The 26,664-nt window shown below is 36.8% G+C and overlaps 1 protein-coding gene across 1 annotated transcript in view; it reads left to right on the top strand.

Moving 5' to 3' along the window:
• The window catches only part of ABCB11 (ATP binding cassette subfamily B member 11), a gene marked incomplete at both ends in the record, with an annotated part of 80,534 nt that overhangs the window by 41,809 nt on the left and 12,061 nt on the right, over positions 1-26,664 (top strand). The window contains 7 exons of the mRNA XM_081261389.1: positions 265-466; positions 1,284-1,353; positions 5,648-5,747; positions 12,452-12,616; positions 18,045-18,149; positions 18,237-18,398; positions 26,076-26,279. Coding sequence (XP_081117515.1) covers positions 265-466; positions 1,284-1,353; positions 5,648-5,747; positions 12,452-12,616; positions 18,045-18,149; positions 18,237-18,398; positions 26,076-26,279 — 1,008 coding nt within the window. The remainder of the gene's footprint in view (positions 1-264; positions 467-1,283; positions 1,354-5,647; positions 5,748-12,451; positions 12,617-18,044; positions 18,150-18,236; positions 18,399-26,075; positions 26,280-26,664) is intronic.

The raw sequence follows: 26,664 nt of genomic DNA, 5'->3' as shown, positions 1-26,664 counted from the left end.
TAAACTCTTGTTGAGATCTTACATGATTTTTAAAATTCCCTCCCCGTTTTAAAGCTATTGATTAATAGCAGCAATCAGACCAAAGCATGTGGGATTTATGGCTACAAGAAGCTGTGTTGGCCTTTTCTGGTGTCTGCACAGCCAGTTTAAGGACATTCTTGGGAACCAAGGCTCTGACTTACTTGTGGATTCTGGGATGATCCAAAGATCAAGGCCTACCTTGTCTTACAGTCATGTTTCACCGTGCACTGTATATTCTTGCAGATCCAACACAAGCAAACAACTGTGTCAGTGGCCCATCGTCTATCCACCATCAGATTTGCAGACGTCATCATTGGTTTTGAATGTGGCACAGTTGTGGAAAGAGGCACCCATGAAGAACTGTTAGAAAGGAAAGGCGTTTACTTCACTCTAGTGACTTTGCAAAATCAAGGAAATCAAGACCTTCAGGAAAAGGATGCGAAGGGCAAGTGGTGTTTTCCTTTCACTTGCACGTTAAGTTAGTTTATATTTCCGGGGCTTGATTTTCTGTGCATGTTAATACACACATCTGATTTGTTCTCCCAAAAGTCCTGGCAGGCATTATATAAATGATAAAGGAAACCACTGAAGTTCAAGAGGTTAGTTGTTTGATAGAGCCAAAGCCAAGTCTTCTAGTTTTTAATTCCATCCCTTTTCTTTACACTTTGCAGACAGGAGAGCCCCTCCTGGAGTGTGTCCTGTATATCCTAGGTGTCTCATTTTTACTAGTAGAGTGAATTAGTCAATGAATAAAAGGTTGTATATATTTTTTCAAGCATAGATAGATGCTTTAGACCCTACTACACCTTCTCTCTATCAATCTGAATTTTCAGACATAGTGGTTGCCCAAGCTAGATTAACCAGCTTTCTAAACTTTTTTCACCATTTCACTTTTAGACTTGTGAATGTGTCCGGGCATGACTACTGCATACATGGACACCATGAGCTATTCTGAATAGACTTGAAACATTCGGTGGTTCTGTCATATTTTTGCTACTACTAGTGGGTTTCTCCCTAAAGTTGTTTTTATGATTTATGCTGAAAACATATCTATTTATACAGAGGTAATAGGCTAGCATGTGGTTCAAATTTTTGTTACAATGTGCTGGACAAGTTATAAGCTTTATTTTTTAAGAATAAAATTTTATAGACTATTTTGTCTTTACACATAGTAACTACATTTTAGGCAAATAGAATGATTCTATTTAAATATGGTCTGTTTACTGTATATAGTAAGGAGTGACTCATATTGTGTTGCATAGGAAAAGATGGAACTGAAGGTGACATGCTTGAGAAGAGCTTTAACAGAGGGAGTTACCGGGATAGTTTAAGGTAAGTTCAAGGTGCGTGGCACATTTTAAAGTTTTCAAATATTCTTAGGAGCCTCAGGCAATATCTTAAGTATATCAAAGAAAGCAGACTCCCAGATCTTACATAGCAAGAACTACAGATGAATGTTTTGTTGATGTATTGACATTTATGTCCATAATTCATAGCTTCTTTTGTCTAACTTCAGTTTCTCATCTTATTGAGGGTAGGATCCCCATGGAGGGCTGTCTGGATAAGATGTTGTTTACTAACTGGAGCAGTGGTACACACCTGTAATCCCAGCTGTGGGGGTGGAGGAGGCAGGAGGAGGGCGCATTCCAGGCCAGCCTAGATGACTTAGACCTTATAGCAAAATATAAAATAAATAGGACTGGGGATGTCGATCAGTGGTAGAGCACTACTAAGTACAATCCTCACTACATCGCGCGCGCACACACACACACACACACACACACACACGTCATTTATAGAATTTAGGGGATTTAACAAAAATCACTATTTTTTTTCACTAAAGCTAACTGTGGTGTGAACCACTGTCTTATATAAAGGTCATGTTCATACTGTTAACTCCATTCTTTAACCTACTGAGGTACAATTGAATTAAAACATTGCTGTTCCCAGAGTAATCCAATTGAAAACAAATCATTTGTTAACTAGATGAAATAAAAATATGTGTTTTTAGTTTTTAAATCGTTTTTCTAAATGAGCTATTTATTTTTCTCTGGATCAACATATGAGCATGCACATGTTTTTTGGAGTATGCTATTAGCAAGACTATAAATTTTAGCCTTTCATCCTGGCCTACGAGTTTCACTAAAAAAAAAAAAAAAAAAAAAAAAATTCTCCCCTAATGTTAAAGGTCTGTTTATTAAGAATTCTGCTCAGGAATATGTGTCTATATTTATGAAAAAAATTAGGAGACTATTAGATGATGGTTGACAGCATCTCTCCCCACCACTGCCCTCACCATTTCCTGGACCTATAGTGCAAGGCCGTATTCCGAGCAGACTCAGTTACAGAACTTGCTCAGTCAAGATGGCTCACTGTTTACTGAAAAAGAATTAAAGAGACTTAAGATGAAGTAGCCAGCTAACAACTCAATGTGGTCAGATTTATGCATTTTAATATTAAAATTTTTAATAATAAATATTAAATTAAAAGAATAACTCACTAAAAGGTATCGTGCTTTGTTTTCAACTGAAAATAGATATTTCAGGTATTAGTTTACTTTTGCTTTTTAAATATCAATCTCAGAAGTAGAATGGTTTATGTATTTTTTCTTTTCAGAACAAGCCTACTATTTTTTTAAAGAAATACTAATTTTATTTAGTTTTTTGAACTTGGAAAATAACAAAGCAATAGCTTCAAGTTAGTGTATAAAATAAAACCTATGAAAGTTACTAAAAATTTTAGGCAAGTTTTATAAACATCTGGCAGTAAGTTTAGTCATGATAAATGTTAAAATCATTAAAGTTATTAAAACCATAATCTAATAACATGAAGTAACTTCTTAAACACTGAGAATGGCCATGCACTTCTGGTTGCTAGAACAGTTAAAATGGAGGTGTATGTTATGGTTGTGTCAATAAGAAAATAATTATTTTAAGATGAACAAAACTCTATTCATTATAAGTTATTTATTTACAGTTTATTGTTAGGAACAGATAACCATTTTAATATAAATATTTATTTGGCTATAATTTCTCACAAATTCTTCATTTTAGTGACTAGGATGAGAAATTCAGAAATACTATCTATACACAGAGAGTAGCTATTAACCTCCTGCAGAGAGAAAGATTTATAAGTTTGAGTAAAAAGATCTGTTAAAAATATCTCATTGTATGTGCTGATTATTTTTTTTCTGCTCCAAGATAACTAAATGAAATGTTAATTGGTATTTTGGTTTTTGGCTTTAGTTTTTCAATGCCTGTGTTCCTCTTCAGTGATATATTTTAGGTTCAGGAACCATTTAATGGATAACAGCAAATAATTTTCTAAATAATAACCGAGAGAGCATTTAGTCCCCAAATTAACATTTTTCTTCATTGTGAAAGGTAGTTCACAGCTTCTGAGATGGGGAAGAGCAGATGCTTTAGATTTATGAAGGGGGAATGTCATAGATTCTGGTCTTGCTGGTAGATAAGTAGGGAACCAGATAGCAGGTAGCATAGGTGCCTAGCACCATTATAGCTCATGGTCTCATGACACTTATGTGAGACAGGTGGAACAGTTTAGGAAATGGCGGGGGGAGAGTCTTAAGAAATATAAGTTGAAAATAGTAGAAACCCAAGGGTACAGGATATAGGTATTCCTATGTTCAGCACTGGGAGATAGCCAATTATATCTTAACACCTCATCTGTCACCCATTTCTACCTTGGTGTTCATTGCATTGGGTTTGCATTATAGATCTATGACCTTAAGTCTTGTCCCTATCATGTACCTGATCTCCAGGTGACACAATCCTAGTCTTCACCTTCTGAAGAAGATTGTTTAACATTATCTATCTAATCCAAAGAAATAACTCTGGGGAGTTTCAGGACGGATAGGAAGGAATGGGAGTGTTCTATAGGCCAGTTGGAGGACAGGGAGGGGGGCGGGAGTGGTTTCATGTCAGGTCATAGAAGACTGGGCAAGAGTTTGAGTGTGCAAGAACAAGGAAGAGACAGGACTTCAGGTAAATGTACAGCATTGAGCCTAGGTGACTAACAGGATGACAGTGTCATTAACCGAACACGGGAACCAGTTAAAGTAATCAAGTTGGTATGTTACTGCTTTCTTAAGAAGCCTTGGTGAAGTTATAGGCACAGGCACACATTGGTATTTGCTTCAGTCTACTCTCTCCTGGGTACAAAATGATAGGGGTCAACATATGAATAGTTCCTTCTAGAGTGTACTAAAGCAGTTGACACAGATCTCCCCATCTCCAACATTCTCCTAACACTACTACTTCAGATTAAGCCTTCCAAAGTACATCTTTGATAATTTAACTTCCTTCCTTCCAACTCTTTGGCATTAACTGTATCAGTTAAGATTCTATTTGCAGATGACTGAATACCTAACCCAACTTGGTTCAACCTTTAAAGGGAAAGAATCAGCCGATATAACCAAATAGCCCAAGGATGCTTTCGTCTAAGGCTAGAACTTCAAGGATGTGTTCAGGATAGATGGGTTTCCCTCTTTTCACTGTTAGCCTCACTTTTAGTTTTTAGAGTATCTCAGCGTAATTGCTAGTAGCTCCCAGTGCTTATAAGTTAATCTCGAAGGGAATGGGGACTCCCCCTTCCCAAGAATCTCAGGGGGGAAAAAAAGAGCCAATCACATCTTATGCTTGTCATGAATTAAATATACGTAACCAGCAACTCTCTGCATGCTTGTTTACACTGTCTTCTCTGTCAGTCTACCAATAGCCAAACACTACTTAGCCACCTCTTGATTGAGACCTTTCTTGGTATCACCTGCCATATGTTTCTTTTCCTTTTGAATTTCCAAAATCTCTATGCAAAACTACTTTACCTCCCTTAGCCATATGCTTCCTTATATCAAGCTTAGGTGAATGCATTGCTTTTCTATAGGATGAAAATTCCTTGTGGAAGAAGCCTGTGATTGACTAGTCTTTGTGTCTCCCCAGGATTGAGCATTGGTTTGCATGTTGTAGGTCCCAATAAGCTACTGTTGAATGAATAAATGCATGAATGAATACATTAAGCTAAATTATATTTCAGTAAGATTTGTGTTCATGCATTTCTGTGGGCTTGTATAGCTAGCTCAGAGACAATCTCACTGGGGGCCCTATTTCCTTCTATCAGCTCACTCCAATCCTGGTAACTTTATACTAAACACCAGGAATACCAGAAAGGAAGGGAGGGAGAGAAAAGGGCGGGGGGAGAAAACAAACTCAAAACTCAGACCTGAACCAGAAAGAGGTAAAAGTGAGAGGCCATTGGGTTTGCTATGGCAGTGGTTAGCAGAACCATATGGGCTTGGAATGTGTTTGAGCCTTGGGCCTATTTTAGTGAACTGCTGGGACAAATGTGCTCCTCTTCACTTTCTCCCTCCCTAGCTGCCTTCAAATCCAGGTCCAACAATTGCAAAGCTTGAGTACCAGAGCAATGAACCCAATTAGCTCTGACCTAAGAATAGCTCTGTCAAACCTAATCTGGAGCCTCCCTTCCCTGGTCTCCATGGGACCCACTAAACATTTTTGTTTATTTGACGCATGATGTAAATTTGAACACCAACTGAGTCTTGTTCCAGCCTGCCCATCATTTACACACTCTTCCATCTTTCTGTTTACAGAGCTTCTCTCCGGCAACGTTCCAAGTCTCAGCTTTCTCATCTGGTACATGAACCTACCTTAGCTGCTGTACATCATAAATCGACTTACGAAGATGAACAGGTCAGGCACCAATCACTCATGCAGGAATGGAAGCGATCTCTCCTGGGGGACCACTGCGTGCCCTTTAAACCTGAACATATGTGGTTCATGAGGTCACACAAAGTAGGAGAACATTAGCGCCTGGTAAAAACTCGATTTTACACCATTTTAAAAAAGAAACACGGATTAGCCAATGAATTACTTTACAGAACACGTTAACTAAAACTGGGTTAGTTTTTAGATGAACCCTTCTGATAAACACAGGAAATATGTTTTGCAGATGTGCTTAGTAAATTATTTGCTTTATCTTGTGTTTTAAAGAATTTCCAAAAAAGAATTTCCAAAAGTTTTAAAGAATTTCCAAAGTTTAAAGAATTTCCAAAGTTTTAAAGAATTTCCAAAAAAGCCCCTTTTTTTTCTAAATTTTAAGAATTTTTTTTAAGTTATAACAAAACTGGCAAAAGTATTCAATCAACTCTCCAAGTGGTACCTTTAGCTCCATAAATGAGGTCAGATCCTAGATATAATATTATTAAGATTAAGTTTAAGATTAGTGGAAACCTGTGAGATAGAGATGTCAATCTCTAGATATCTTTTTCAGTGAAATTGCTAAACAAGGCAGAATGTATAGGAGAGCAAGTCAGAGACAGGTATTAGACATATATATCTTCATTGCAGCTATCTTTTAAGATAGGATTTAAACACTGATGGCCAGACACAGACATTTAATAAGACTAGGCCTTATACAAGTCATCACAATTTTTGAATTACAGAGGTCCATTAGGTTTTATGGACATTTATTTATTTTAGACAATTTTATAATAATGTTTTAGGATACATTTAAAATAACAACATTGATTTTAACATAAATTCAAAACAGCCTGAAATTAAAGAAATAGAAGAGGAATCTGCACATATAGCAATAAAAAACTTTCCTCACAAGGATGAAGGTGTCCTGCTGTTGTGAACACTGTGTGACTTTCACATATGACCATCTGTCCTCCTCCAAGCCTTTCCTGGTCCCGGTACTCTAGCTTTCAATACTCCCCACACCCCCACCAGAAGTCCTTCATCGGAAACTTTTGATGGAAATGTCCTTATGGATCTTTCTTTGAAGTCAGGCTGATCTATTCCTTTACTAAATTATAAGCTTCTTAAACTTAATGACTACATCTTATTTGTGTTTGAATGACCTTATGCACCTAGACTGATGCCTTGCACCAAGTCAGACATCCAGAGACTTTTCAACTGGAATGAAAAATTGAATTTCTACAGTAAAATGAAGCCCAAACTCTCATATTTATCAAAGCAAACAAGTTAGGGAATATTTTAATTACAAGCACATCCATATGCATGATGTAATTTCAAATTCTTTTCAATAAAATGCCAACATGTGCATCCATTAAGAAATAATTATAAACATGGGCTCTCAATTAACAAATTTTGGCACTATTTATAACATGTCTATGAAAGATGGATTATCAAGGCTCTCTTTTGTTTTCATGCAATAATAGTGAATGAATAGAGGTCTTAATATCTAGCAGAGTTGGTTTAAATAAATTCCAAAGAATACTCTTTGTTTGGAGCAACTGATGAATTGCAGTGAGAGAAAATACATTTTGCAAGCCTGGTTTCTTGCTGCATCCTGCTGTTAAAGATTCATGTCCTCATCTGGTTCTAGAAACAGCTATTTCATATATGTCCATGGCACCATCACAAGTAACTCCAAGATGTATTAGACAAGAATAGGAGTTTAATAGAGCTTCAAGGAAGGACCAGAAACTATGCCAGAATTTAAATGTAACAGTACTGAGCATATTCAATATTTATATTTCTTTCTAGTTTCTGGGTAAATGGTGAGAAAAGTGAGAGGAAGGAGGGAGAAAAGGAAGGGAAAGCTGACCTCCTGCTGTTACTGTTAAAGCTGGTGGATGGCACAGCACAGTCACAGAGGACCATCAGAGCCTAGGGAGAGATCTGGAGATCAGATGCCCAGAGTTCTTTTGATGCAGGAAAAGCTCCGAAGGGAGCCACCAAATGAAAGGGAATCTAAATCAAATATACAGATTCGTTTTAGGCTTGAGAGATTAAAAATTCCTTATTACATTCTACTCATCTACATTATAAGTTAGGAATAAAACAAAATCAATGAAATGTCAACCAGTATAATTTTGCAAAGATGCTGCTTTATCTTCTCTCTGGTTAAAGGAGATGGAAAGGAAGAAGAAGAAGGAAAAAAAAAAAGGTCAGGGAAGTCAATGTGATTGTGCTAATACTCCAAGAGGAAAATGTCTGATATTAATAATACTTGTTTATAGGATAATTATATTAGAGTCCTGTATATTAAAGAATTAATTATTGTTAAAAGGAAACATTAGCTTTGAGATTAATAATATGTGTCTAATTGAATCTCTAATCTCAAGTAACATTGTATAAGTAAATGTTGCCCAGTTTCAGTATTTTAAAGTACTTTAATACTTAATTAAATTCTGCAAGCCCAAGAATCGATGAACTTTTTTCTTTTTCCCGTTTTGATAGAGGGACCCTAAACTTACCATCTGTAGGTGGGGAGATGTTCTGTGAGGCTGAAGGCCTACTTATAGAAAGCAGTCAACTCCACCTTGTGGTCTCTTAGAGCATTAACTGAACCCTTGGAAGAGATGGTTTTATGTCTGTGTTTCAGACCCTAAGTAGGGTTATTCACCCGGAGTCTCATAGTTAGTTGGTAACAGAGCAAAGCCATTCTTCCTCACTTTCCAAGTGGTACCTTTAGCTCCATAAATGAGGTCAGATCCTAGATATAATATTATTAAGATTAAGTTTAAGATTAGTGGAAACCTGTGAGATAGAGATGTCAATCTCTGATATTTAGATATCTTTTTCAGTGAAATTGCAAAACAAGGCAGAATGTATAGGAGAGCAAGTCAGAGACAGGTATTAGACATCTATATCTTCATTGCAGCTATCTTTTAAGATAGGATTTAAACACTGGTGGACAGACACGGACCCATAAAAATCACTATCAGTATCTATTCATTTGGACACCTTGCCCCTTTGTCATAACTTTACTATTTCTTCCCATCAAATCTTCAAGGTGTTATCCAGACAGGAAACCTCTATTGATGGGAATGAAAAAACCAGTGTAACAAAGGGTAAAAAGCAGGACCCAAAATTCAAGCAGGAAGTTACCTTTCCCCTTGGAGCACAATGGAGATGTTTAGAAGGAAGCTGGGAGGAACCCAGTGTTTAGCATTGTACCACCTACGAAGTACATGAGCAATCAGTAATTTTAAATAAATGTTTAGTCGCATGTATACAGGATGGGCATAAGAGCTGCATTCATCTTTTCATCCAATAAACACTGATTGCACATTTATTGTGTGCTTGGTATTGTGTTGGGGATGGAAAGATGAACAAGAGCTGCTGTTTCTCTGCCTACCATGAGTTACTGACAGGGACTTTACATGTGATAGAAAAAAATAAGTGCTGTACAGCTTTCTAGTGCTACAGTAGAGGAAAAAGCTGTGCAGGGAGGAAACATATATAAATTTCATAATTTTACTACTCTATCTGAGTTACTTATTTGCCATTAATTTGTTCATTTCTCTTTATATTTAGTTTTTACCAAGCACAAGTAAAATATTTCTTTTCTTTTCTTTTGAAACCAGGGATTGAATTCAGGGGCACTCAACCACTGAGCCATGTCTCCAGCCCTATTTTGTATTTTATTTAGAGACAGGGTCTCACTGAGTTGCTTAGTACCTTGGCATTGCTGAGGCTGGCTTTGAACTTGCAATCCTCCTGTTTCAGCCTCCCGAGCTACTGGGATTACAGGCATGTGCCATTGCTCCCAGCTAAAATATTTCTTTATAGAATAATATTTATTATATATTTATAGCTATATTTCTCCACTGTTCAGCTAGTGGTATCAAATAAAATTCAATCAAAAATCTATTATTGTGCTGGGCATGGTGACACATGCTTGTAATCCCATCTACTTGAGAGGCTGAGGCAAGAGGATCACAAGATGAAGACCAGCCTGGGTAACTTAGTAAGGGCATCTCAAAATAAAAAAATAGAAAGGGCTGGGGGTACAGTGATACAGTGCTCCTGGGTTCAATCCCCAATATTAAAAAAAAACCCATTATCTGTGGATTGATTTTCTAGTTTTGCATCATTCAGTCTTGACAGCTGCATTTGGTATGTGTTGGTGGGGGGATTTGGAAATAGTTTTCTTTAAAGTCAAATATTTTTTAGCATGGGGGACAACAAAATTATTCAAATAAACTACTTTGTGTTTCTTGTTAGTTTATCTTGGAATGAAAACTACTAGGCAAAAAGTTATCATATTGCTTTTAAATATTCTAGGTATTATTGATTTGGGTTGGGGATAACTTTGGGTATCAGAAAATCAGGACAGTTTTCATCTTGTCAGGTTATGGGTTGACCACCCTGTGGGGCAGTGGTTTCAGGAAGTACTAGGTTTAATGTCACTAGGGAGCAGGCCAAATTTAGTAAGTATTGGGGCATCTTCACAAGTTTGGAAGCATACCCTGAAGCCCAGCTGACATATCCAAATGGTACACTTATGGATACCTTGATTTCTAGACATTTAGTGATGAGAGGAGTTCTGGAGATTATATATAGTCACAAGCCTCACAATCTGAGCTTTGGTCATCAGAACAACCAGAGGAATATTTTTAAAGCACAGATTCACACCTAAGACCTACTAAATTGGAATTCTGGTGATAAGACCCATAAATTTGTGTTTTTAATCATCAATCCTCATGAGTCTATAAACATCCAGATCTGGACACCAGCCACTGTCCAGAACTGTAAGATGGCTGATCTTTTGCTCTACTGCAAACTATCTGGTTGGCCTGATAAATTTTTTTTTTAATGTTGGCAGAATACATTAGAGCCCTGAGACAAAGTTAAAGGGCTTAATTACAGTGGCCATAGTTCAGCGTTTTTGCAAGGGCTCCTTAGCTCCACCCCTAGTTTCCACAAGGTGGCGCAAAGAGAGCCAGATGATACCAGCAAGTGGACTCTTATAATGAAGAGATGGGCTTACTGCTTGGGGTGAAGTCACTTTCTCTGTCTCCCAAGGTTGTTTGCTATACAAACACCCTTGAAAATCGATCTAAAACAAAACGTAGTCAGTGCCTCTGCTCACCAGACATGCAGAAATACGAGAGACCCAGAAATGTTGTTTCCCCAGAACAACCTAGTCCGACTCTCTCATTTTAAGGGGGAGGTAACTGAGGCTCAGAGAACTAAGGTGCTTGGTGATATGTTCCATTCGTGTCATGTGGGGCTTGTTCAAGAACCCCATTCTTTCTGCCTGTTCTACTCATGATTTCCCAGGCAACTTATTTTCCTCTCTGACCTTGGTGGCCTACAGTTAGTAAGCTGTCAGAAATGAAATAATTGAGCATGAGGATTTGCCACATGAGTGAGTAGCAATGACAAAGTACAAATGATGAAGGCAGCTGAGAGAGAACTTGACATGGAGGTAATGACAAATTCGTCACCGGCCTGAGCTGCCTTCCTTCATCCTATTTGGCTTACAAATATAATGAATGGACATGACACCAGCCTTTCACATAAATTGTATTGGTAACATGGTCTTTGACTTTGTAAGCAAAAGGAAAGTTTTTGAAGATAGTTGCTGTTATCTATTCCTGATATTCAGCTATCTAACGGGGTAAACTGCTATGTATTAGCGTTTAAGTATGTTTTATAGAAAAAGTTTTAAGAAATCAATACAAATCTATTTAAGCCACCTAGAATCCTTTCTCAGTGTAATACATTTATTACCTTTCACATGGTAATACATTTAACAAATTGCTGAATAAAATGGGCCTAAAGAATTGAGTGATATTGCTAGCAAGGAAAAATGATAGACAAAACAATAGGGTTTTATATATCATATTTGCCTTTGAGAGGATAACAATTTACTAGCTCTGTCACTTTAATAGCAACTAAAATGATCAGAATAGGGAAGTGCTAATTTTCACTCCTTTCGAAAAAAATATGCAATTTAGAAATCCCAATGGAGTATCACTTACTTTGGGGCAATAATTAAGGAAAAACTCATTGAAAGCAAGTAAAGGATAGCTACTGACACCACTTAAAAATGGTTTAAATTGGGGCTGGAGCTGGGACTCAGTGGTAGAGCACTTGCCTAGCATGTGTGAGGCACTGGATTTGATTTTCAGCACCACATATAAATAAATAAAATAAAGGTCCATTGACAATTAAACAAACAAAAAACTATTTAAATCATCTTGTTTCAGATATCCTGGCCCATCTCAGAGCTTTAGCCAGTTATTAGGTTACAGAACCTTGACATTTATGACAAGCATATCTTGAAATTTTCTCAAGTCCTCCATGTGGAAATACACCACAGCAAAGGTTATTCTAATTAGGAATCATTATTCTCAAAGAGCCAACCTATTTAAAAGAGTTAATACATGGTTGATTATGAATTGAGAACTATAAATGCAGCATCAAGATGTTCAATCCCATCTAAGCAAGTCACAAGCATTCCTCCAAAAATAATAAACCACTGCATCTCATAGATCTTTGAAGTCTCTCATAACCAATCAAACCATGACTCTCAAATTCATGAATGCCACAGTGTCACGTGTATAGTAAAAGAGAATATGCAAAGCATCCATGTATACATCTGGATCACTAATGTAACCCTTTCTCCCCTCAAGAACAAGAGCATTCTTATGGAAGAAGAAGTTACGCCCGCCCCAGTTAGAAGGATCATGAAATTCAATGCTCCAGAATGGCCCTATATGCTGGCAGGGTCCCTGGGTGCAGCTGTTAATGGGGCAATCACACCCCTCTATGCCCTTCTATTCAGCCAGGTTGTTGGGGTAAGTAAGCACCTGAGATACTTTATTCTCTTCATACCTTGTGCTTTTTTTAAAAAAATCAATGGCTATTCTCATCTTTGGTAGTTGGGCTCTTTGTTCTAACATAAAAAATGAAAAGTTCATTGAGTCTGTCACACAGAAGGTTAGAGGCTGAAGCTGAAAGCTCTTGTCTAGGCCAGCAAGACACTCACACACTCATCATGCCTGTAAAAAAAAAAAAAAATGGCACTGTCACTGTAGGCTTAGAATTGGAAGAGGGAAACTTACTTGTGTGCAAACCAAATCAGAGTGCAAAGCAGGTTTTCGAATAATACAAAATGATTTCAGGCAATTTTAAATCTTGCTGAACAGCTGAGGTACAAAGTTTGACTTACAATAGCAGGTGTTAGTGTGAAATTCTCCGTTCTCCTACTGATTGCATTGAAATGGGGAAATGGGGGAAGAGGTAAGAAAAGCAAAAAAGAAGTAAAGTAAGGCAGGAATGAAGAATAAGTTTATTTCAATCTTTCACTTCCTAAGAGTTTTGATATTCTCCATCTGATTTTATTGCTATAATAATAACTACAGATATGTATGTAGTAGGCACTAACTAAACACTTGTTGTATAATAGTTCACTTACGTTTCCTAAGAACCATCTGAGGTAAGGATTGTTATTATTCCCGTTTTATAAAGGAGCAAACCAAGACTTAGTGAATTTGGGATAGCAAGTGGTAGATCTGGGAGTCAAATCCAGCCAGTGTGACTGTAGAACCAGATTCTGATAAGATATTATTGCAAAATTAGTTATTTGCAAATCAAAATGATGTTATATTTCTTATTTGATACACCTTTCTCTCTGTCTGTCTGTCTGTCTCTCTCTCTCCCTCTCTCTCTCTCATCCTGTGAGGTCAACAGAGGAGGAAACCTAGAACCTAAAGAATATAATTAACTTAGTCAAGGTGGCACAGCCAAAGGATTTGCCAGTATGCTACATTATCTGAGTTTAGCATGTGATAAGAGCTTACATTTTAGTTCCCTCCTTTACATCTCTCTCTTGTCACCTCTCTGATAAATGTCCTGACTGTAAAGTGTTCCTGTTAGGCCTGTTGTACAGGAAGACTTGGATGATCCACAAAAAAAATCAAGGCCAGTGTGGCTCCAACAGCCACCATTTTAATTTTCAAATTGTCCCCTTATGATAAATGAGGAAATTGTGCTACTTTCAGGGAGGTAGGAAACTGGAAACACAGGGACCTTCAAATCTGGTTAATTGAATTTCTGATTTGTGGTGCTGAAAATATTTCAAGCAATGAATTTAAATTCCTTAATTTTCTAGTAAATACAGTATGCATTATAAAGAAATGCTCTTTTACTTACTCAACAGTTATTGATTGATGGTCTCCCTGAGACACCGTGCTAGGGATTCAAGAATGCCCGGTCAGTTAGAATTCTTCAGTGAGGGTTCCGGTCCTTGCTGCTGCTGCTACTTCTCCTCCTCTTTCTTTTTTTTCTTCTTCTTCTTGATTGAACCTAGAGGCATTCAACCACTGAGCCACATCCCTAGCTCTTTTTTTTTAATTTTTAATTTTGAGACAGGGTCTTGCTAAGTTGCTTAAGGCTTCACTAAGTTGCTGAGGTTGGCTTTGAACCTCTGATCCTCCTGCCTCAGCTTCCCAGGCTGCTGGGATTACAGACATGTGCCATGGCACCTGGCTGAGTTTTCAGTACTTGAGGAAGGTGAACATTAAACAGAAAAAACCCATTCATCATTTTGACAAGTGTTTATTGGTCATTTGCTCTTTGTTGTATGCTATTGCTGGTATTGGGGATAAGGTGGACTAGAAATATCAGGACCTCTCTCTGCCTGTCCCCAGCAAAACTGCCATTCTAGCCATGAGAGGATCTGGAAATGAATCCCACTGAGCACTGTGCAGCAGGTATAGATGGATAGGGTATAAGGCCTTGCACTCCTAGGCTCAAGTGATCCTCCTGCTTCAGCCTCCCCAGTAACTGGGACTACAGGTTCCACTATCTGTATGTGCCACCGTGCCTGGCTTCTAATGTTTGCTTTCTAAAAGAAACCCATAATATCAGTTTTTCCCCCCTAATTATCTCTCTTTCTTTTACAAAAGCAGAGGAAAGAATATATTAATTTATCTTCATCCAAACCATATATATGAGCTGCCATGGAAGGAGTCCTGAAATCCCTGTCAGGAGACCTTTCCTCTGAAACTGGCTCTGCTAGTTACTCACCACAACCTGGGTGCTATGATGTTACTTCCTGCTACTTCTATAGACCTTAGTTTCCTTAACTCTAAAATGAAGGATTGATGAAGTTGATCTTTAAGCTATCTTTCAGCTCTACTGGTTATGAAATGGTAAAGTCAGGAAAAAGAAAAAAAAAAGACAGTTCAGCTATAACTTCTACCCTTCTTGAACTCCCATGTGGTCATTGGTGGAGAGAATATTCTCTGTGACTCTTCTGGTCACAATCAGAAATCCTAGGATAGACTTAGACCTAAAAACTGAGCTTTTCACTTAAGGGCTGCAGGATCAGAAAAGAAGAATCTAGTTGGTGAAATCCAAAGTTGGCTTATCATTAATGCTCTCAGAGGATTATATTTACTAAGAGAAAGATGCTAAACCAACTATTGTCTTTCCTCTCCTATAAAGAAGAAGGCTCCTATTTGTCTCTGAGCATAATTATCACATATCCACCAGTAATCTCATGATGCTTTCTTCTCACAGGGTATAATCATGAATCTTATTTTAATTGTTCTATTTTCATTCTGATATACCTAAAGGGCACAATATTCACGTGTGGTATGTTGAAACCACACGCTGGGACATGGGCCCAGCATGTGATTGGGCCTTATTGGGAAACCGGTTGCTAATCTAGCCAACCTTCATTATATACATAAGGCATAGTTTATCTGTTCCAATTCTCCTGTGTCTATTTGAGTTGGAAATTGTGCCAAGTGCTCTAACCACAGCAATTTGGATATAGCATGCTGGGAAGAAGCATGAACTTGGGAGTCAGCCAGCTCTGGATTTGTTATAGGCCTCTGCTCTGTACTATGTGTACACATTTTGGTAAGAGACTTATCCTTGATGAGACTTAGTTTCTTCATATGTAACATGAGGCAAGAAACCTAAGGCCTCAGTGGGTTGTTTGGAAATTTTAAAGAAATTCCAATTAAAGTTAAAGTAGGTTAAGTCACACACTTGACATCTGGCACATAGCAAGAGTTTAATGAATGTTCATTTTCTCCTTAAGAAGATTTACCCTTTCAAAAATGGAAGATACATGTGCTGAACTCCTGCTAGTCTAAGAGCAGAGTAATCTACAAATGAGTAGCCCTTGGGCTGCATCTCAACATTAAAAATGTGCAAAGAACTCATGGAGCACGATTTTGTAGAAAAAAGATTATGGCTAGATCAGATGCTCAATCTCAAAACAAACAATTGTGTGTGTGTGTGTGTGGGGGGGTAACACTGAGAAAGTGGAGAATACCATGAGCTTAAAGAACAGGCATTTCCTTATTCAAGAGTAACCCCTAGCTATATGAACTCAGGTAAGTCACTTGATGTTTTGGGCTTTATATTTCTGTTGTTAATAAGACTCTTAAAAGCTGCTCTGAATTCTAGAGTCCATGGCTATGGGAGGTGATATTTGGGGTAATGGAGATTGTGGCATTGCAATTTGAGATTTCAGGGCATTTGTGTAATGATTTTAAAAACCAAAGTAAAATATAGCCTTACATTTCTGCATTTTTAAACTCTGTAAACTTGTGAGCCATGTTATACTGGGAAGAATTACTGTGGTATCTTCCAAACCCATTTTCTGCCTGTGTTAACTAGAAACTTTGTTTTAGAACTAGTAAAAATCTCATTAACCTATTGCATCCCCCACACCCACACACATCACTTTGGAATTTGAGATATTTTGAACAGATTGCTTTTGCTTTACAAAAAAGGGTTAATAGAATAATAATGGGAAAAATGATTAATAGGATAATAGACATTGTTTTTACCAACATCTATTTAGCATATAGTATGCACTTACTAAATAATTATTTAATCTATGGTTTCCTTTGAGCAACTGTTTATTGGCACTGTTTGAGTGACTCAAACTATTTCAGAACAATAGGTAGGGATTTATGGAACAGCCTTCTAATGCATATTTTTCCTGAACTCACAGTTCCCTTTTCACTTCAATCCTTTTCACTTCAAGGCAATGTCATTGGAATATATTCTTTTAATATTTTTATTGTGATTGTTTGCTTCTCAATAAGTTATTTGAGTAATGTCTATAAATTCATCCCATATTTATGAATGTCATTTACTAAGCCATTATAGACTTAATCCCCACTCACAATTCCCATAGCTTTTTGGATAGAGGTGTTTTTAGCTTTCTGTGATTTAGAGGCAAAACCTCAGTCTTAGATATAGATTTTTTTTTCTTTTCTAAGTCAATTCTATTCAATCCTTTGATAGCCAGTTGCTTTTTTGTGTGCTGGGGATTGAACTCAGGGCCTTGTGCATGCAAGGCAAGCACTCCACCAACTAAGGTCTATCCCCAACCCAACCACTGGCTTTTTTAACGGTATGAAATATTTAAACCTCATTTAATATGAAACACATACATGTACCTATAACCAATAGTTTATATTTGTGAACTAGTTTATATGTATAAAACTAATAGCAGGCAAGATGCCTCAGTGTGAAAATCAACTTTTTTACATTTTAGTATTTGAACAAGATGGAGGTTCAAATAATTTTGAGTTTTCCCCCAGATTAATATTCCTAAATTCTCAGGGATTTCCCTCCCTCCTTCCCTGACTTTTTTTCTTCCCTTCTTCTCCCCTCCCTCTTTTACTTCTCTCTCCCTTTCTTCTCTTTCTGCCTTATTACTTGAAGGACTTAGACGATCGCATCATCTTTTTTTTCAATCTGGGTCAGACAAAAACCAACATAACTGCTTAAGTCAGGCAAAGAAACAACGCAAAAATTCTGTAATTTTCACCATTGATTTTCATTGATCAGGCATTCTGCCCCACAAGGGATTAACATTTAATGTTCATAGCTAACTTCGGTTTAATTACTAGTACTTTAAAGTAAAACCATTTTTAAAGTTTTTTTTTAAGTGCCTTTAGGTTCATAGCAAAATTAGGAAGGTATGACGATTTCCCATATACCCCCTGCCCTTTCCCATGATCAGCACTCTCTACCAGCATGGTACATTCCTTACATTCATGAAATTTCACTGACACTTCACGATCACCCAAAGAACCTAGAATACATTAAGGTTCACTCTTAGTGTACGTTGTATGGGTTTGGACAAATGAATAGAGACCTGTAGAGAGAAATTTTGTTTAAGCATATTTGAATGTATTTGTTGTTGTTTGTAATAAAAAAGTTTTCTCTCTTGCTTATTATCTTCCTAAGAATTTTTCAATTCCTGATAAAGAGCAACAAAGGTCAAACATTGACGGGATATGCCTACTTTTTGTAGGACTAGGCTGTATATCTGTTTTCACCCAATTTCTGCAGGTAAGGAGTTTTATTTTTCATTAAATGATTTAGCTGTTTCATCTCTTTTCATGTTAAAGTATCACTAAAGACTCATTTATATTTTAGGGATACACCTTTGCTAAATCTGGAGAGCTCCTCACAAAAAGGCTACGTAAATTTGGTTTCAAGGCAATGTTAGGGCAAGACATTGGCTGGTTTGATGATCTCAGAAATAGTCCTGGAACACTGGCAACAAGACTTGCTACAGATGCTTCCCAGGTTCAAGGGGTAAGCTATTTGGGTCTCTTAGTCTGTTTGGCTGCTATGAACAAATATTTTAAACTGGGTAATTTATAAATAATAGAATTATTTCTTGCAGTTTGGTAGGTTGGGTAGTTTATGATCCAATCACTAGCAGACTCAGTGTCTGATGAGGGCTTATTCTCTCTGATTCAAATATGACAGCTTCATGTTCCATTTTAATGTGATACAAGATCAAAGGGACTAGGATGCTCCCTGCAGCTTCTTCTGTAGTGGCATGAATCTTATCCATGGAGGATATTTTATGACTGTACATCATTTATTTCTGCTCTGATCTTTATTATTTCTTTCCTTATACTAATTTGGGGTATGGTTTGTTCTTGCTACTCTAAGACCTTAGGATGTGTCATTAGGTTGTTTATTTGAAATCTATCTTTTTTTTCTTTCTTTTTGATTGTTTGTTTGTTTTTTATGTAGGCACTCTTAAAGTTGCTTTTGCTGAATCCTACAGATTTTGGTAGTTTTGTTTTTATTTTTATTTTTTTGTTATAAGGGACTTTTAGGTTTCCCTTTGACATCCTCAGTGACCTACTTGTTTGTTCAAAGTATGTTGTTCAGTCTCCATGTATTTGTATAATTTCTAAAGTTTCCTTTGATTTCTAGTTTCATTCCATGGTAATCAGGAAAGATACAAGATATGATTTCTTATTAAAAGTTTTTTCTTGACCTAATATATGATCTATTCTAGAGAAAGTTCCATGTGCTAATGAAAAGAATGTGAATTCTGCAGGTGTTGGATGGAATGTTCTGTAAATGTCTAAGTCCATTTGATTTAGAGTGTAGTTTAATTCTGAGGTTTCTTTGTTGACTTTTTTTGTCTAGATCATCTCTGCATTGGCAAAATTGAGGTATTGAAATCCCCCAGTATTATTATATAGGTCTATCTCTCCCTGTAGGTTTAATAGTGTTTGTTTTATAAAGATATTAGGTGCATATAGATTTATAATTATTGTATTTTCTTCCTTTGATCATTATGGAGTAACCTTTTTGTCTCTTCTTATTCTTTTTGTCATAAAGTCCATTTTGTCAGATATAAATTCCATTTTCTTGGAATGGCATCTTTAATCCTTTTACTCTCAGTTTGTGTATGTCTTTATGGTTGAGATGAGTTTCTTGAAGGTAGTATATTATTGGGTCTTGTTTTTTAATCCACTCAGCCAGTCTGTATTTCTTTTATAATTAATTTATATTGGTGCACTATAAATATACATAATAGTGGGATTCATTATGATAAATTCATACATGCATGTAACTTAATTTGGTCAGTTTCTTTCCCCAGTACCTTCCCTTTTCCTTCTTTCCTCCTTCCCACTTTTATCCTTACTCTACTTGTCTCCCTCTATTTTCATAAAATTTCTCTCCTCACTTTTCTCTCTTCCCCTTTTATCTGTAGTTTTCAAGTATGAGGGGGAAAGATATGATCTTTGGCTTTCTGAATCTAGTCTAATTTATTTTTTCTACTTAACAGATATACATATGTTTTTGGCACCTTTATTAAGTATCAGATGACTATATCTGTGTGGGTTTGTCTCTGTGTTTTCTATTCTATTCCATTAGTCTATGCATCTGATTTTATACTAGTACCATGATATTTCCGTTGCTACAGCTCAGCAGTATAATTTAAAATTGGGTATTGTGATGCTTCCAGCTTTACTCTTCCGGCTTAGAATTAATCTGGCTATTCTGGGTCTTTTATTCTTCCACATGAAATTTTAGGACTTTTTGTCTATTTCTGTGAAGAATGTCATTGGAATTTTGATGGTGATTGCATTGGATCTGTAATCTGTAGATTGTTTTTGGTAACAGGGCCATTTTAACAATATTAATTCCATCTATCCATTAATGTGGGAGGTCTTTCTGTCTTCTAGTGTCTTCTTCAACTTCTTTCTTCAGTGTTCTATAATTCTCATTGTAGAGGTCTTCTAGCTTAGATATTTTTCTAAGCATTTTATATTTTTTGATGCCATTTTAAATGGAATTGTTTTCCTAATACCTTTTTCAGTGGATTGATTATTGGTGTATAGAAAAGCTATTGATTTTTCTTTTTTTTTTTACTTTACTAAAGCTTTTTATTATCTCCAGTAATCTTTTTTAAATTACTTTTTTATTTATATATGAGAGTGGAATGCATTACAATTCTTATTACACATATAGAGCACAATTTTTCGTATCTCTAGTTGTATATAAAATATATTCACACAAATCTGTGTCTTCATACATGTACTTTGGATAATAATGTGATGGATATTATTTGATGAAGTCTTTTGATGAAACTTTTTGAATCTTCTAAGTATATGATTATATCATCTGCAAATAGTGATAATTTGAATTCTTCTTTTTCTATTTTTGTATCCCTTAATCCCTTAAATTTCTTTCTCTTTCCTAATTGCTCTAGCTAAACTTTCAAGTACTGTATTGAATAAGAGTAATGAGAGTAGATATTCTAACGTTGTTCCTGATTTTTAAGAAATGTGTCCAGGTTTTCTCTGTTCAGTCTAAGGTTGGCTTTGGGTTTGTCATAAATATCCTTTATGAAGTTTCTTCTATCTTGAGTTTCTTCAGTGTTTTTTTTTCCCCATAAATGGGTGCTGAATTTTGTTGAAGGCTTTTCCTGCATATATTGAGATAATTATGTGATTTTTGTCTTTAATTCTATTTATGTGGTGAATTATATTTCTAAATTTGCATATGTTGAACCATTCTTGCATCCCTGATGAAACAAACTTGATCAGATGTATAAGCTTCTTAATATGTTGTTGAATATGATTTGCTGATGTTTTATCAAGGGCTTTTGCATCTATGTTCCTCAAAGATATTGATATGTAGTTTGCTCTCCTTGATGTGTTCTTATCTAGTTTTGGTATGAGGATGATACTGGGTTCATAGAATGAATTTGGAAGAGTTCCACTCTTTTCTTTTTTATGAAATAACTCGAGGAGCATTGGCATTAATTCCTCTTGAAACCTCTGGTAAAATTCAGCTGAGATTCCATTGGGTTCTGGACTTTTCTTTGTTGAAAACTTTTAATTCCTGTTTCAATCTCATCACTTGTAACTAGCCTGTTTAGATTTTTTCTATATTCTCTTGGTTTAATTTTGGTAGGTTATACGTGTCCAGAAATTGGTCCACTTCTAGATTTTCCAGTTTATTAGAGTATCAGTTTTCAAAGTAGTACCAGGATTCTCTGGATTTCTATAATGTCTGCAGTGATATCTCCTTTCTTATCTTTAATTTTATTAATATTTATCTTTTCTCTCTTGGTTAGTTTGACTAAGAGTTTATAAATCTTGTTCATCTTTTCAAAAAACCAATCTTGGTTTTACTGATCCTTTATATTATCTTTCTAAATTCTCTATTTTCATTAATTTTGGCTCTAATCTTAATTGTTTTCTTTCTTCCACTGGTCTTGGAATTGGTTTGTTCTTACTTTTTAGTACCTTGAAATGCATCATTAGGTTGTATGCTTGGGAATCTTTCTGATATTTTTTTGTAGGCAATCATAGCTATAAACACAATGTGTTTCTCTCTTTGCCTTTGTGTAACCTCTCCCCTCTGTGGTGCCACTGCCACCACTGGCTTGATTCTTGATGTGCTTTTTCTTGTCCCACAAAGTACCAGAATTTCTGGGTCTGAGTCTCTGTGCAGTATTGAATTTCAGTGAGTTTTCTCAGTCAACCACATTACTGAGAAGCAATTTTCCTGCTATTTCAATTCTGAGCCACTGTGAAACTGGAAAGTGCAGCCTTCCTCTACTCCACCATCTTTTCTTCATCTTTTAAATAAAAAATTAAGACCATTTACATTCAGAGTTACTAAAAAAAAGTGTGGCCTTGTGCCTGCCATTTTGTTGATTTTCTTCTAGTTTTTATTATTATTATTATTATTATTATTCTTTGTTCATTTCTTCCTTCTTATTCATCTTTGTGGTTTAGTGATTTACTGTATTGATGATGTTTGATTCATTGGTGTACCTATTCTATCGAGTTTTATACTTTTACATGCTATTATGATGGTAGTTATTTTTCTTCCTTTTCTGGGTGTAGGATTCCCTTAAACATCTTTTATAAGGCTGGTCTGGTGGTCATGGATTCCCTTAGCTTTTGCTTATCTTGGAAGGTCTTTATTTCTTATTTAATTCTAAAGAATAACCTTGCTGCATTGGCAGTTTTTTCTTTCAGGACTTAAAATACATCATTCCATGCCCTCCTAGCCTATAGAATTTCTTCCAAGAATTCTGCTGTTAGTCTATTGGGAGATTGATGCTTTTCTTTATCTATTTTAAATTCTTTCTTTGTCTTGAACTGTTGAAAGTTTGACCATAAAAAAATGTCATCATAAGGATTTTTTCTGGTCATGTCTGTTTGAGATTGTACAGACCTCCTATACCTGGATGTTTATGTTTTTCCCAAGATTAGGGAAATATTCTGCTATTATTTTGTTGAACAGTTTGCCTATGCCCTTCATCTTTGTTTCTTCCCCTTTGGGTATGCCAATGTTGCAGACATTTAGCCTTTTAATAGCAACCCAAAGATCTTTTATGCTATCTTCATTCTTTCTTTTATTTTTTTCTTTATTTCTCTCTGAACATGATTTTTCAAAAGGCCTATCTTTAATTTCCACTAATCTTTCTGTTTTATCTAGTCTGTTGTTGAAGCTTTCTTCTGGTCTTTTTGTCTGACTTATCGAGTTCTTCATTTCCAAGATTTATTTCATTTTCAAAATCTCTCTTTGTTGAATTTCTCATTTGTCTCCTAAATCATCTTCCTGATTTCATTTAACTGTTTATCTGTATTCTCATTGAGCTTATTTTTTTTAAAAAATCATCATTTTGAATTCTTTATCAAGCATTTCATTCACTTTGATACCTTTGGAATTTGTGACTAGAGAGTTAAAAGCTTTAGAAGGTATTATGTTACCTTGATTTTTCATATTTCTTTGTTACTATGCTAAAATTTGCACATATAATGAATCTAATATTTCTATTTCATTTATGGGATGGCCTTCTTAGTAAGCATATTTCCTGAAACTGTGTCCATTTATAGTGGGCTTATTGCCACCTTGATATCAGAATGTAATATTCCTGTAGCTGCTTTGTCTATGATGAGTGAATTTGGGTACAATGTCAGAGTTGGAGAGACCCACTGTCTCTGCAGGTCATACAAGCGTGGTAACACTAGCAGTTCAGGCTGGTGTGGTGTACACAGTATGTCAGGCATCCTGTGTGACTACTCCTACAGTGAGAGGGGTGAACCCATCAAGTGATGGGGATTTCTTTAGACACTGTTGAGACTAGCTACCTTGACTTGAATGGGTCTCTGGTCTGGCTGCTACAGTAGTGATAAGGTGTCTGAAGCACTTGACCTTTGATCAGATATTGGTGTGGGTTTAGATGCTCTATCAGGAGAGGCTAAGGCAGGAATTAGAGCCTCCACTCTATTGCACTCACACCCAGTCTTGTCAACAACGCATGATCAGACAATATGTGAAAGAACTGAAGCAAGGAATCCACATAGGTGCTGGGGCAGCACGAGTTATGTTCTTCCTCTCTGCTTCTACTGACTCTGCCCACTAGGAGTGGGACCTCAGACACCCCTTGCTGTGCATACCTGGGGATGGGGCAATAGCTGGGGGTTTTCATCTCTTTGATTCTCTCACTTATAGAGCATACCAGGAATTGAGTGGAATAAGGTCATAGCTGGAATGGGGAAAAATTTATTTCAACTGAGGTGCTCATAGGAATGAGCAGGTGTAGAATGAGGCCACCCTGGATCAAGTTTTCTTCCAGATCTTCTAAGGTTATGTCCTCTAGGGGTGGGGCTACAGCCATGTTTTCAGTAGCATTGTTTGAAACTGCCCCAGCATGTCTTGGTGGATGGGGCCTAGAATCACAGAGTTTTTTACTCACCTTTTTAGCAACAGGCTAAATGCATGTTCTTGGGAGAGGAGTGGGAAACATGTGGGTAACTGCCCTCAGTCCTGGCACCAGTGTAAAACCACATGTGGCTGGGTCTCAGAGAGCAGGATCTCCATCCCCCAGCTCTTCAGGACAGCATCTTCTGCTCCCTTCTGTTTCACAACAACTGCTCCCCATCACATAGCCATCTCATCAGATTTCTGTCATGCACTCCACCAAGCCAAGTTTGGCTTATGAGGAAGCTACCTTTGAGCCAGTGCAATGGAATTTCTCTGGGTTCCCAGAGATAGGAATATGCAGGAGTTTTTGAGCCCTAAAGCAATTCAAATTCAGACAGTAGGTCCCTTCTTAAGATGACTTCTGGTTACAGCACCTTGGGAGCTCCCTGGTGGATGAATTGAAATCCTCTTTCAAAGTCAGATACGATGCATATTACAAGCCTCTTATCTTTAGATTCTAAGCTTGCAAGGGCCATGAAACTTTCCAATAGCTGAGATTGTCAGTATCCATGCTGGTAGAGTTTTCTGGGACTCTCTCATGTTTACGTCTATGGAGGAGTAACTCCACCTCTCCCTGCGATGAAGCCGGGGTGGCAGTGATGGGATATTTTGTTCCTCTTGCTATGCTGCTGTCCCAGATCTCTGGATTTTTACAGTTTCCATTCCTCTGCTGTTGAATTCTGGTGTTCTCCAGCGTTAAGCAATACAAGAATATTTAGAGGTGAGATGATTAGATTATGAGAGCTATAGCCTCACCAGTGGATCAACCCCTTTTAATGGTTAATAATTTGAATGGAATGCTGAATGGTAATGTTGGGACAGTGGGATGGGATTGGAGGAAGTAGGTCAGATTATATCTTGTCACTGGTCCTCACATATTTTCCTTTTCCTCTCCTCGTCTCTCTTCCCCTCTCCTCTCCTCTATCTCCCTGCCTTCTAGCTGCCATGAGCTGACAGCTTTCCTTTGCTGTGCCTTTTCATCATAATATTTCTTCCTTGGAACCAGCCAGTCATGGACTAGGCCTCTGAAACCATGATCCCCAGATAAACTTTCCCTCCTCTAAGTTGTTCTTGTCAGGCGTTTTGGTAACAGTGATGAAAAACTAATTAACACAGTCTGTAATCAAAAGAATGGAAAGTAAAGACTTGGACACATATTTGTACATCAATGTTCATAGCAGCATTATTCACAATAGACAAAAGGTGGTAGAACCAGTGTCCATCAGTGGATAAATAGATAAACAAAATGTGATAGATACATACAATGGAATATATTCAGCCTTCAAAAGGAATATCATTGGATATGTACTATAATGTAGATGAACCTTGAAAACATTATGCTTAGTAAAATAAACCAGACACAAAGGACAAATACTTTATTATTCTCCTTATATGAAATACCTAGAATATGCAAATTCATAGCGGCAGAGAAAAGAATAGAAGTTACCAGTGACTTGGAGGAAGGAGGAAATGGAAGTTACTGTTTAATGGGTACAGATATACAGATGATGTAAACATTTTGGGTGTCAATGTGGTGATGGTCACATATTATGAATGGTTTTAATGTCCCTGAACTGTACATTTATGAATGATTAATATGATAAATAATGTTATATATATTTTATCACAATAAGACAAAGTCTATCTTTTTTGTATAAAATAGGTTTTTCACATAATGGCATTTGGAAAAGAATGTGTGTCTGAGTTGAGTCGGTTGCTTTTTGTTTGCAGGCTGCTGGCTCTCAAATTGGGATGATGGTCAATTCCATCACCAACCTCACTGTGGCCATAATTGTTGCCTTCCTCAGTAGCTGGAAGCTCAGCCTGGTCATATTGAGCTTCTTCCCTTTCTTGGCTTTATCAGGAGCCCTACAGACCAGAATGTTGACAGGATTTGCCTCTCAAGACAAGAAAGCTCTGGAGAGGGCAGGACAGGTAATCTTACAGACCTAATTTTCTGCTTATAGCTGAGTGTCCCTGAGACAAACTGTTAAATATAGGGACTACAAAGAGATTTAAGGAAGCAGACAGGCATATTTAGAGAACTTACACTAGTTTTTTGTATCTAGGCAAAGACTATGCCGATGAAGCTCTGCTGCTGTGTGTTTGAACTGGCAAGGAAAAATAGTGGGATGAACACAGATATTTACGTGTTTGATTTCCTCTTGAATTATTACTTGTTCCATGTCCCAGTTTGGTGTATACTCACTTGTAGAGGTAGATAGTTCAGTTTTCTGTCCATTAGGCATTTTGAGTTGATCTTGGATCCTGTTGTCCACACAGAGAGGAGATACTATCTTTTTAATGGCACACACGTTGA

The sequence above is a fragment of the Spermophilus citellus genome, assembly GCF_964194105.1.
Source record: "Spermophilus citellus genome assembly, chromosome: 11".
Lineage (NCBI taxonomy): Eukaryota > Metazoa > Chordata > Mammalia > Rodentia > Sciuridae > Spermophilus > Spermophilus citellus.
The sequence above is the reverse complement of the archived record's forward strand: the minus strand, read 5'-3'. Positions and strand labels throughout refer to the sequence as shown.